This window comes from Neophocaena asiaeorientalis, unplaced genomic scaffold (genome assembly GCF_003031525.2).
Source record: "Neophocaena asiaeorientalis asiaeorientalis breed wild unplaced genomic scaffold, Neophocaena_asiaeorientalis_V1.1 scaffold70, whole genome shotgun sequence".
Taxonomy (NCBI): Eukaryota; Metazoa; Chordata; class Mammalia; order Artiodactyla; family Phocoenidae; genus Neophocaena; species Neophocaena asiaeorientalis.
This window is the reverse complement of record NW_020175410.1, coordinates 10,507,646-10,521,584: the sequence shown is the minus strand read 5'-3', so window position 1 is coordinate 10,521,584 and position 13,939 is coordinate 10,507,646. Positions and strand designations below refer to the sequence as shown.

At 39.1% G+C, this 13,939-nt stretch overlaps 1 protein-coding gene across 2 annotated transcripts in view; it reads right to left on the bottom strand.

The window, feature by feature from the left end:
• Positions 1-13,939, bottom strand: part of SLC25A13 (solute carrier family 25 member 13) — a 200,640-nt gene that overhangs the window by 41,568 nt on the left and 145,133 nt on the right. For both annotated transcript variants that reach the window (XM_024767160.1, XM_024767161.1), the window contains exon 13: positions 13,070-13,150. In XM_024767160.1, coding sequence (XP_024622928.1) covers positions 13,070-13,150 — 81 coding nt within the window. The remainder of the gene's footprint in view (positions 1-13,069; positions 13,151-13,939) is intronic.

Below are 13,939 nucleotides of genomic sequence, written 5' to 3'. Positions count from 1 at the left end.
ACTGTAATTTAATCACTTCCTTTTAATTTGAATTCACATGGTAGATACTTATAGCTACTTAAAAAATTAAGTGGCAAAATGTATATGAAGAATATGTATCTTGATATTCTAATTATGTTCAATTGAATGTACTTAGATTTAAAGTGCTTTTCACAAGTGACATGTGCTAAGAATATCTAATTGCACAGTGACATTCTAAAATGTGTGCTTAAATGTGTCAAAAATAGATTAATATGAAGATATGGAATTTAATTTTTTTAAACTAAAACCCAAGTACATTATTTTGATTATTTTGATACAAATAAAATTGTAACTACAAAAAAAGGTCTACACTAGTAAATGTCTAATGATTTACATTACATATAAAATGAATACTCAAGTGATAATGGAATGTGATATTTGAATAAATTGGAAAACAAAGATTTCTTGAGAAATCTAAGCTTCAACATATTTTCCATTTACTCTCTACTCCAATGTTAAATGGAGACATGAAAATAACTTGTACACAGTGCGGGTATTATCACGGTCTATAAAGATCACATGTACAAAACAGATATTCCGCAAATACCAGTGGGTGAATTAAATTAAAACACAGTGCCCAACAGCATTCAGCTGCTGTTCACAAACACTGAAGACAGGCAGGCGCCCAGCAACCTCACAGAGAAGCTGGCAAATGGGGCATGAGGCCCGAGATGCCACTCACTCTATCAAGCTCTGAAGGGAAAGTGTCAGACCCAGTGCCCTCACGAGGGGTCATCACCCTGCTTCAGTCAGGAACTTGAGTCCTTATTGCAGTTGAGAAAAGAATCTTTATCTTAACCCCTAGTGTTATGGGCTGAATTGTGTCCCTCCAAAATTCATATGCTGAAGACCTAACCCTGTACTTCTGATGTGACTATATTTGGAGACAGGGCCTTTAAAGAGGTAATTAAGGTAAAACGAGGTCATATGGGTGTGCCCTAATTCAACATGACTGGAGTCCTTAGAAGAAGAAGAGATCAGGATAAAGACAACACACAGATTGAGGGGTGACCATGTGAGGACACAGTGAGAAAATGGCCACCTGCAAGCAAAGGAGAGAGGCTTCAGAAGAAAATCAAACCTGCAGACACCTTGATCTTGGACTTCCTGCTTCTATAAGTGTGAGGGAAAAAAATTCTGTTGTTTAAGCCATGCAGCCCGTGGCATTTTGCTATGGCAGCCCTAGAAAACTAATACACCTAGTTAAACTGACTAAATGCATGCCTCCAAACACAAGGCAGTACGGGATTTTCTCCTTTGATTTGATGTATAAATTAAGCTCTTAAGTAAAAAAAAATCTGTGACTTGACTGTTCAGAACTTTGAAAATAGATTCTCACCATTTAACTGTTTTTGAGACAGATACCAAAATGAAATGTCCTATTCTTAATTTCTTAACTACATGGTAAGACAGAAAAAGGGTACTCTGTTCATGTGTTTTACGAATACTAAGTTTCAAATTTTCAACTTCATAGGGTTTTAGCAGGCCTATAGAAGCCTGGCCAAGAAACCAAAGTGGAATCTGTTCGACTGACATTAAAAAGTAATTAAGTTACAGAGCTGTCAAATACATTCACATTTGGGCTCTGCCTGTTATACATGTCTATTTTGACTACTACTACCAGAATTTCTTAATGATTTACAGACCTTCAATATCTAAAGGATCTTAACTGTATGAAAGCTGTGACCGAATCTTTGTTCATACCTTCATATCATAACAAACCCCTCCCCTATTTATTAGAAAACCAGAAGGATGGTTCAGCGTTTGAACTGTGCTGAGTCCAATAACTCCGAGACCTTCACAAAGAAGGGGAAGGGAGGAAAACAGAAGAGAGACATCTGGCTGGCTCAGCGTCTATCATGAGATGGACTTGCTTCTAGTAAGATGACATTTCTGAGCCACCAAAGGCAGCCCTTAGCCAGGTAGGCCAGTGCTATGAACCCTTACTGTCACCAGATACCTTCTATTTTTGCTCCAAGTTCCAGTAAAAGTGTGGAGAAAGAACTTTTCATAGAAGCAGGCGGGCCACAGAATTCTTATCGCAGCCCAGTGCCTTAGTCCTATCCCCCAGAAGACTTACTGGGCAAATTATGATGGAGCAAAATTATTTTCATAATCCTCCAAAATCCAGAGTTTAATTAAGGTTCACTCTTAGAGTTGCATCTTCTATGGGTTTAGAAAAATGTTTAACAACATATTACCATCATTATAATATCATACAGGGTATTTTCACTGCCCTAAAAATCCTCTGTGCTCTGCCTATTCATCCCTCCCTCCCCCCCAACTCCTGGCAACAACTGATCCTTCTGCTGTCTCCATAGTTTTGCCTTTTCCAGAATGTCCTATAGTTCGAACCATACGGTTTGTAGCAGCTGTAAAGGTTTTTGCTGAAAACGTAAGTTTTCAACTCCTTTGGGTAAATACCAAGGAATGCAATTATTGGATCTTACTACGAGAGTACGTTTTGTTTTGTAAGAAACTTCCAAACTGTCTTCCAAAGTGGCTGCACCATTTTGCATTCCTACCAGCAACAAATGAGAGTTCCTGTTGCTCCACATCCTCACTAGCCTTTGATATCGTCAGTGTTCTGGATTTCACCCATTCTAAAAGGTGTATAGTGGTATCTCACTGTTGTTGGTCTGTTTTTTGAAGCCACTCTTTTAATGATTCCTTCATGATTCTGACATAACTTCACGTTAACCATTCGATAAAATCTTTTCTACTAAGACCATAAGCAATAATGAATAAGTTATACCAAGTGCCCCAAGTTGTTCATCTTCATCCTGTTCTTAAGGTTCTGCATATATTTGTGTGTTAGTTTATTTACCATTCTTAGAAATGAAGCCAAATAAAATAAATAGAAGCTTTTTGGCTCCTTTCCTAAGTGACCAATGAAAACATTACTTGTGAAACATCCTGGGTATGTACATATGTAGGCATGTTACAGCTATTCCCTAAGGTCCATCAATTCCTGTGCGCTGCTGCAATCCCTGGAGGCACTGTGTCTTCATTGCCCATCTGTAACGAAGGTAACAGCAACAGAGTGTATCAAATGACTACCCTACGTTTACTGCCCTCATCACCAACACCTTCTAGTCAAGCATTTATTCATTTCACAACTATTTTTAAGCCTCTCCCATGTGTCAGACACAGGCTAGATACAGAGCATAACAGTGAGACAGGGGTCCTGTCCTGCACATTTATAGATGTCTCAGTTCTGTCAACATTTACCCAAGGTCCCCAGGATACAATTAGCTTTCAGCACAGTTATAAAGGAAAAGCTCAAGTGGCAAAGCAGGACCACATTTGACAAAGACAACAGGTCATACATAATACCTGATATAGTCTCTAAGCCTTGCAGTCAGTAGAGCTGGAAGTCAGGGATAAAGCGTAAGTACAGGTTAAGAAAACTTATGATATGAGAATTGAAGAATTATGGGCAGTTTCTTTTGCTTTGTTTTCTACCCTAGCTTTAATATGGTTATTTTTTTCTTAATAATCACAATTATAACATACGTTGAAAGACAGAAAATGTTTATGATATGATCTTGACTAAAATATGTATGTTTGGGGACTTCCCTGATGGCACAGTGGTTAAGACTCCACGCTCCCAAGGCAGGGGACCCGGGTTCGACCCCTGGACAGGGAACTAGACCCCACATGCATGCTGCAACTAAGAGTTTGCATGCCACAACTAAGGCGCCAGCAAGCTGCAACTAAGAAGCCCACAAACCGCAACTAAGGAACTCACGTGCTGCAACTAAGGAGCTGGTGAGCCATAACTAAGGAGCTGGTGAGCCACAACTAAGGAGCCCACGAGCCACAGCTAAGACCTGGTGCAACCAAATAAATAAATAAATATTAAATAAATAAATAAAATATGTATGTTTGGTACTATTTTCATTTGTAAAAATACAGAAATGAATGAAAAGTATTTCAAATTATGTAAAGCTTATGAAACAAGGATAATTTAATTCACTAGAATCTTGTTGGAAGTCATCCATTAAGCTATATATTACCATTGGGGGGAAAAAACCCCCTTACAATATGGTCTTACATTTTGGGGGTAGGCAAAAAAATCTCCCAGAGATACTCCAAGTAATAATAACAAAATTTGAAAACAATGTAACTAACCATTAGCTTTTCATTAAACTACAAATAACTTATAATGATGTTATGCATTAAAAAAATAATAACCTTATTTCCATAGCATCATTATAACACATAATAAATCATGGCTACTTGACACGTTACACAGCAGCAACCTCACAGAAATTCAACTTAATGACTGAGCCTCATATCATTCTATATTTATTAAGTAGGATATGTGCACAGAGACTTTCACAGAGAAACTAAAATTCTGCCCTAAAAAAATTACACCATGAGGCCACATCTCCACAGAAAACCCTGGGAAGAGAAAGATCACAAAAGTACGACTTAAATCCACTTGAGGCACTCTGACTCACACACTCTGATTGCCAGAGCATATGTGTTCATTACATGAGGAAATTTTCTTCCTGGTTTGATATGACTGGGTTTGAAATCTCAAGTGATTTCAAGCTCAGACATAAGGAATAAGGCTTTGGGTATATTTTATAACAAAAGTACCTAAACTACTATTCACAGGATACTTACAGAATTCAAGCTAAAACCAAAATGGTACAAGAAGGGTTTCAACACATTTATAAATAGTTGAAACAAATGGATTTGTTAAGCAAAGTTATTAATATCTGGGTGGGTCATGACTACTGCTCTACAACCGGGCACACAAAGATGAGGATTGCCAATCAAATTTCCTCTCAAAAATTAAATGAAAAACAAAACAAAACTGGGCAATTAGCTAGGGCTGAGGATGAAAAGAAGCTGAAGATCATACTGTACGGTGAGAGCCCAGTTGGCCAGTAAAAACATGACGGGAATTCTTGAGGAAGTGAACACCATGAGGACGAGAAGAAATGGATCAGCGAAGTAAAAAGATGCACAGAACACTGACAACACCAAATGCTGGCAAGGATGTGGAGCAACAGAACTCTCGTTCCTTGCTGGTAGGGATGCAAAATGGTACAGCCACTTTGGAAGACAGCTCGGAGGCTTCTTATAAAACTAAACATACTCTTACAGTAAGATCCAACAATTGCGCTCCTTGGTATCTACCCAAAGGAGCTGAAAACTTACGTCTTCAACAAAAACCTGGCACAAGGTTGTTTACGGCAGTTTTATTTACAAGTGCCAAAACTTGGAAGAAACCAAGATGTCCTTCAGTAGGTGAAAAGATGAACTGTGGTACACTCAAAGGAATACTACTGAGTGCTGAAAAGAAATGAGCTATGAAGCCATGAAAAGACATGGAGGAACCTTAAATGCACAATACTAAGTGAAAGGAGTCAATCTGCAAGGACTACAAAACTGTATGGTTCCAACCATAAGACATTCTGGAAAAAATAAAACCATGGAGACGGTACAAAGATCAAGTTGGTACAAAGATGGTTGCTAGGGGTGGGGCAGGGAGGCAGAGCACAGAGGATTTTCAGGGCAGTGAGAACACTCAGCAGGATATTATAATGATGGATATATGTCATACATTTGTCCAAGCCCGTAGAATGCATGACACCACGAATGGCCCCTAAGGTAAACTATGGACTTTGAATGACTAACGTGCCAATGTAGATTCATCAACTGTGAAAAATGTACCACTCTAGTGGGGGTGCTGGTAATGGGGAGGCTATGCACGTGTGGGGACAGGGGGTATACGGGAAATCTCTGTATCTTTCTCTCAAAATTGTGAATCTAAAACTGCTCTTAAGAAAGTAAAGTCTTAAAAAAATATGCAGAGAGATGCAAAGTCCCTGTGAGAGAGACCAAGAAGGCCCAGAGAAAATAGAGAAAGTTGCCAGTGCACAGAGCTGCCTCAATTCTCAAGCGCCTTTGACTTCATTTCATGTACACCCTTCAGGGAGACTTTCATTTAGTTATTGCTTTTCTTTAGTGAGTTTCTGCTCCCTTCAATCAAGAGCAATGTGGGACAGGAATGGGTTCCAGAATCAGCAACAGGTCCTTGGAGAAGACATGTGATTAACTATGAAATCTTCATAAAGTGCAGGGCAATGAGGATGTTCCCATCCTACAACACTGTTTACCGAACCCTCCAGTGGTAGTTTAAAGATTCTTGGCTACTCTTCTCATTGAGAGGTAGAGTCTAATTTCTCTCCTCTTGAATCCGGGCTGGGCTAAGTGGCTTGTTTGACGAGTAGAATGCAGAAGAAGTGCTACTGAAAGCTAGGTCATAAGAAGTTTTGCAGTTTCTGCCCAGGACTCTTAGGATGCCTGCTTCTGGGAAGCTTTCTCTTAGAATCAATCTGCCGAGGTTTGAAAACTTCAAGGTACATAATAGGGGAACGTGGTAGGTGCTCTGCAACACGGCCCCAGCTGCTCCCAGGCAACAGTGAGCATCACCGCCAGCCCACGTGTGAGCCGTCCTGGACATCTATTCCAGTGGAGCCTTCAGATGATTCCAGCCCCAGCTGCTGTCTGCCTATCACCACATGGAGAGCACAAAGGAGAACTGCCCAGGTGAACCCAGTCAGCCCACAGAACCAGGAGAGATCATAATAAATTGCTGTTTGAAGCCACTAAGTTGTACGATGACTTGTTATACAACAATAGATAACTAGAACACCTTTCCTCCTCAGTGATAGAGAAACACTGAAATCATTCCCATTAGGGAGAAGAGGAGGAGCGGGGACATTAAGGCAGGTAGGGAGCGTGTGTATTGGCAGTGGGGAGGGTTCCAATTTTAAATTTACTCAGTATTTGTCATGAGTTTAAATGGTAGGATTGAAGAAATGACTTTAGCGAAGAAACTCCAAGTTACATAAAACTTGGTTAAATAAATATGCCATTCCAACTATATTTATATAAAATCGTATAAATCCACACATCTATAAGACATACTGTATGCCAGCCACATTACAGCATTTGAAAATAATATTCCCATGTACTGTTCTTTTCTTCCAAGCAAGGCACTAGTAAGAAAAAAATGCAAAGGCATCAGTATGGGAATCATTGGGTCTATGTTCCTGTAGCATTGGGTCAGAATGAAACATCCAAAAGCAAACATTCATCTTGCTTAGGGATACACTCAGATGTTACAAAAAGTATAAAAAAAACAGGCATGAGAATAAAAAAAAACACCAATTTCAGGATAGTTTTATCTCTTGGGAGATGAGGGAGGAGAAAGCTATTGGAACAGGTAAACACAAGAGGGCCTCTGGTTGCATTTGTCAAGTTTGACATCTTAAGCTAAGTGGCAGGCACATGGGTGTCTGTGTCTTTTTGTTTTTCAAAAATCATAAAAATTAACTGCAATTGAACGTAATGCAAAAGGCAAAAAAATGAGTTATAAAAACGTTCCTTAAGGGCTTCCCTGGTGGCGCAGTGGTTGAGAGTCCACCTGCCGATGCAGGGGACACGGGTTCGTGCCCCGGTCTGGGAAGATCCCACATGCCGCGGAGTGGCTGGGCCCATGAGCCATGGCCGCTGAGCCTGTGCATCCAGAGCCTGTGCTCCGCAATGGGAGAGGCCACAACAGTGAGAGGCCTGCGTACCACAAAAAACCAAAAAACAAAAATGTTCCTTAAAAATGGTATCTGATACATGGCTGTACAAACAAGCAAAAACTACCATGTATATGAGAATCACCACAATAATGGGAACATAGGCCACAATATTAGGGTCACACTTACTTGCAGGGGAGAACAATTAAGATTGCTCTTCATGCCATGTTTTTCCATGGTGATATTCTCACCAATCCCTTTCAGAACCAGTGATGTGAGCATGTCAATTATTTTCCCCACTTAAAATGAATATAAGCTCCCATAAGCATTAGATATATTTACACATATACCCACACCCAAATGCATGTGTATGTATCTCGATGGAAAAATTACCAATGGCATTTTTCACAGAACTAGAACAAAAAATCTTAAAATTTGTATGGCGACACAAAGGACCCCAAACAGCCACAGCAATCTTGAGAAAGAAAAACGGAGCTGGAGGAATCAGGCTCCCAGACTTCAGATTAAACTACAAAGCTACAGTCATCAAAACAGTATGGTACTGGCATAGAAAAAGAAATATACATCAATGGAACAGGATTGAAAACTCAGAAATAAACCCAAGCACCTATGACCAATTAATCTATGACAAAGGCGGCAAGACTATACCATGGAAAAAAAAGACAGTCTCTTCAATAAATGTCTGGGAAAACTGGACAGCTACATGTAAAAACATGAAATCAGAACATTCTTTAATGCCATACACGAAAATAAACTCAATATGGATTTAAGACCTAAATTTAAGACCAGACACTATAAAACTCTTAGAGGAAAACGCAGGCAGAACACTCTCTGACATAAGTTGCAGCAATATCTTTTTTGACACATCTCCTAGAGTAATGGAAATAAAAACAAAAATAAACAAATGGGACCTAATGAAACTCAAAAGCTTTTGCACAGCAAAGGAAACCATAAACAAAATGAAAAGACAATCCACAGAATGGGTGAAAATATTTGCAAACAATGCAACTGACAAGGGATTAATCTCCAAAATTTACAAACAGCTCATGCGGCTCAATATCAAAAAAACAAACAACTCAATCAAAAAATGGGCAGAAGATCTAAACAGACATTTCTCCAGAGAAGACATACAGATGGCCAAGAGGCACATAAAAAGATGCTCAACACTGCTAATTAGTAGAGAAATGCAAATCAAAACTATAATGAAATATCACCTCACACTAGTCAGAATGACCATCATCACAGAACCTACAGACAATAAATGCCAGAGAGAGTGTGGAGAAGAGGGAACCTTCCTACACTGTTGGTGGGAATGTAAATTGGTACAGCCACTATAGAGAACATTATGGAGGTTCCTTAAAAAACTGAAAACAGAGCTACCACATGATGTAGCAATCCCACTCCTGGGCAGATATCCGGAGAAAAACATGGTTCGAAAGGATACATGCACCACAATGTTCACTGCAGCGCTGTTTACAATAGCGAAGACATGGAAGCAACCTAAATGTCCATCAACAGATGAATGGATAAAGAAGATGTGGTACATATGTACAATGGAATATTACTCAGTCACTAAAAAGAATGAAATAATGCCATTTGCAACAACATGGATGCACCTAGAGATAATCACACTGTGAAGTAAGTCAGAGAAAGACAAATATCATAGGATATCACTTATGTGTGGAATCTAAAAAAAAAAAAAAAGATACAAATGAACTTACTCACAAAACAGAAACAGACTCACAGACTTAGAGAAGGAGCTTATGGTTACCAGAGGGGAGGAACAGATTGGAAATTGGGGATTGACATGTACACACTACTATATTTACAATAGGTAACCAACAAGGACCTACTGTACAGCACAGGGGACTGTGCGTGATACTCTATAATACCCTAAATGGGAAAAGAATCTGAAAAAGAATAGACACATGTATATGTATAACTGAATCACTTTGCTGTATACCCGAAACTAACACAACATTGTTGATCAACTATACTCCAATATAAAATTAAAATAAAAAAGAAAGAAAAATACAGTGGATCCATTATCAAAGGACTATTGTTCAGGAAGCATGTTCACTTGTGTCTCCAAAAATTATTACGGAATACTATTAATTTTTATTGGTACACAAATAATTTTTACTAAATACAAGCTTTATAAGACAGAGGTTTATCCTTTTTTGACATATTTTTCCACCCACTGAATATCATTTCTTTTCTTTTCATTTCAATGTAGATTTTCATGCCAAATAAATTAATCATATTTATATCTTCCCTGAAACCAGTCGTGGCACCATTTGTATTTCCTTATTGGACAACCTTAAGATCAAAGGATCAAAAACTGAAGATCCCAGTGCCCCCAGGAGTTCAACCCTCTATTCCACTAGAGGCACAGAAGACTTACTTTGTAGAATTTAAGGACTGTAACCTACAGACCACATGGTATTACATATGTTATTTTTTCTTAAAGTAGCAGCAACACTGCAATCACAACAACGTACTCAGAGGTAACATGTCAGGTTTAAAGTCACTGGGAACCTAACTGGAGATGGGTAGTGGTGACAGGCCCTCTGTCCTCTGCCCCATTTACTGGGAGCCTCCACCGTTGCTGACAGTGACCACCCTAAGTCACATCTCCCTCCAGGGCTGAGCTCTTGTGCAGGGACACCTGAGGCTCCAGGTCTTTGTCAAAGACCTAAACTCCTACAACTTGTCAAAACTGTTGTCAAACAAGTTGTCAAAACTCCTAAAACTCCTAGTCTAATTCAGAAAGTAGAAAACCAACTTATGTAGAAAACACAAACCACAAGACACCTTTCAGAATGAGAGTTTATAAACCCCAGTCTTGGCACCTAGTGTAGCCTTGAGCTGTGCTGGATATATCACCACTGTTAAGTGTCAATCTACAAATTTTTAATAGTGCTCTAAACTAGTGCAAAAAGTAAGTGTAATGCTAGATTCATCCTTTTACATACACCAATGAAACAAAAGTATTTAACAAGAGTTTTTTAAGCTCTTCAGTCACAGATTTCATTATATCAAAAATTAATGAATGAGATCAATTTTATTCTTTCTCCTCCAACATTTTCCTTCAAATTTACTATCATTCTTGTTTTTCTAAAGAAAAAAAATAATAAAACAGGCCTTAGTTTAGCTAGGAGACGATTAAGGTTAGCAGACAAGGACCTCCTTGCATCTCTTCCCTGTTTTTGTAGAAAACAGATTATAAAATAAACAAAATATCCATCTTCAAAGAAATCAGCAGTTGAGGTTATAAGTGCAAAAGTTAGCCATATTCCTAATTCTCGGTGATAATAAAGTAAGGTGAGCTCCCCGGGGACTTAAAAGGCAATGCCTGGCAATGCTTGGGTGAACTAAGGGGAACTGCCCATGCGACAGTACCTTTTAAACCCTCTGTAGTCCTAACTGGACAGTGAGGCAGAGGTACTCACAAGGACTCTCTAAGGAGGTGTGTGACTGGCTCTGAACGACAGGGACAACAACTCTGCCAGAGCCTGCAGAGGAAGATGCTGCTACTGCTTTAAAAACACATGCTGAAATGGCACCAGCCATCCCACCACTCAGAGATCTAAAGGACCTGGACTGTTTGCCACCAAGAGAATTGCTTACCTGAAAAATAAACTCTTACTTCTCAAAGCAATGACTTGGGGGGAGGGCGGAGTAGGGGGGAGTCAAAAACAGGAGACTTGAAACACTGAGGACCACTGACTCCCCACCTTTGAGATGAAGGATGGCAAACCTCATTTCACAGATATTTTCAGTAGCTGTAAAGCCCCAGTGGCTCCAATTCTAAGCCTGTGTTTAGATCAGGTTTGAAAAGGGCTGCACCACTTTGCAATAACTAGGCACCGCGTCTGATGCCAATCGGTGCTTTGTGTTTGGAATGGGCGACCACATACGAGAAAACAAGACCACCTACAGCAGACGATACGTGCCACGACCAATCTCCTTGGCACCCAGGGCTGTGTGCAGGCAAAATGCTTTCATTAAAAAGAAAATAACCCTCAAGATTATTGCCAAAATCTTGAGTAGTATCACATAGTTAGTTTTCCATTTTAAATTCTTACAGAGATATGTAATCATGTCTTTTCAGAAAGTTTAAAACCTGACTTCTAAAAAGAAAACAAACCCACCTGACCTACTGAAATGCCCTACTCTCTCGGGACCCTTGTAATAGCTTCAAGGATGGACTTAGGTATAGCCCATGGTTATGCCTATTGAAAATTAGAAAATCTAGTTATTCAACTGGAAACTACAGTTCTTTTAAAGGACGAGTACTTACCGGCAAGAGCCATTTCTGCAACTCCTAATATTCTTCTGGATTATTATTGTGTGCCCTTTTTATTTAGGACATTAAAGGCTCCCTTTTTCCATCCTGAATGCTCCTAAAGTTACAGGACAAGGGGATCTTACCTGGCTGTCTCTGACAGGTCAGTGATCAAACAGAAAGTCAGGCTGTAGCCAAATTCCATCCATCTCTTAAGAATTACCAGGAGCTAGGACTCTGTAGCTCCTGCTACGTTCAGGGAACCCCATTCAATGTTAGGACAATAAGCCCTCTCCAGACAAAGGTTTAATATTCTCGGGTGTTTTCCCAACTTCTAAACTCAAGGACTTTTCAAGAAAAGATCATTTTATGAACACCATTTCCTGCACAGAACAAGTGAATTAAAAAAAAAAAAAAAGTGACCTCATCTTTTGTACAAGAAACACAGGTGTAGATGGAAAATATACCAATATTTATTGCCCTAGTGATCAAAGGCCATTTATTTAACCAACCTTATCTTTAAATAGCACCAGTCTTTGTTTAAGAGTCTAACTAACGTAAGGTATTTACATTCACGTGAACAAACCTGTACATGAAATAAAACAAGACATGATGTTTTGCTGAGCTCAAGAACAAGATGCAGGTTGTTCATCCATATAAAGTAATACTCGTTCTAAGCATTTTTGACAATGCGGAGCGCACTCAGCCAGTCACCTCCCACATCCTTCTCCTGGAAGCACTGGGAAACTTGAAGAGTTGCTGGCATTTGTGAAGTAAAGCAAAGCAGAGAGCTATGGTTGCTGACTTCAAACTACAAATTTCAGTGCCTGACCCAGCAGAGGGTGCCATGAGGAAAGAATGTATGAAAAATAAACTCTGGAATAGGTTAGCAAAGATCTGTTCAAAGGTCAAACACTTCTGCCACAAATGGCTTCTCCTGCAGAACCAGCTGCTAGCAATGGCGAATTTAACAGGCATGACTTAACAGGCAGTAAGACCAGAAACGTTTACCCTTCCACCTCAGGAGTGGTCCGCCTGTCTAGGAGAAGCCGAGGTGCCCTAGTAGACTCTGCCCTTGAACGGGACCTGTGGTGAACAGAAGCCTTAGTCCACACTTGTGTAGCACGGTCATGATATGTATGTGAAACAAGTCTTTTCAAGGTAGATATCCGCAAAAGGTACTTACACAGCCTCCAGCAAGAATTTCTGCTGCGAGTGGGACTGAGCCATCTTTGCGCGTAAATTTATCCCTCACAAAATCATTCACCTGGAAGAAAAATATTTATAGAAGCTGATGAAAAATATAGAGAAAGCCATTAAACACATATAAATATACAACTGTAAATAAATGTTACTTTTCTCTGTCACTGTATTGGAGTAATCATAAACTGAATAAATGAAGTATCTTACGAGTTTGCTCTTAATAGCATATACATAGTTATTGAAAGGTAAAATATATAAATACGTATTCCTGATGATTCACGGAGAAAACAATTAAGAGAGGTGGCTTACAAGCTTAATTCAAATATGTCCTGCCATTACAATAGCATAAAAAGAGAGACATATTAACAACAGAGACAAAATTAAAACATACATTTTATAACTTAAAAACTGTTTTACAGGATTTGATTAAAAAATCACTTTCAAGTCTTCCAACAAGATTTAATCTAAAACAGCATCATCGAGACAAATTTGGCTGAGCGGATCTCTTAGCTTAGTAGAAATTCAGTATTTAAAAAACTTCTCAAGGATTCTCAGAGAAGATCAAAAGCATTAGTTAATTAATTAAGTATAACATTCTCAAAATGGTATGTACTACAAGCAATTTTAAGGATCAATCAAAAGATTAGCTGTCCCAAGGTCACATAATAAGATGGTAAAAGAAGAATTTCAGCACCAATGCTACACAGCCCAATCCAAAAGTGAAGTTTAACTTTCTGGGACTTTATGACCTTTGGTGATGAAAATGCAATTATTTATCCATTGCACAAATACATACTGAATACTTACCACCTGTCAGACAGGAGTCAGGCACTGAAGAACCAATATGATGGAG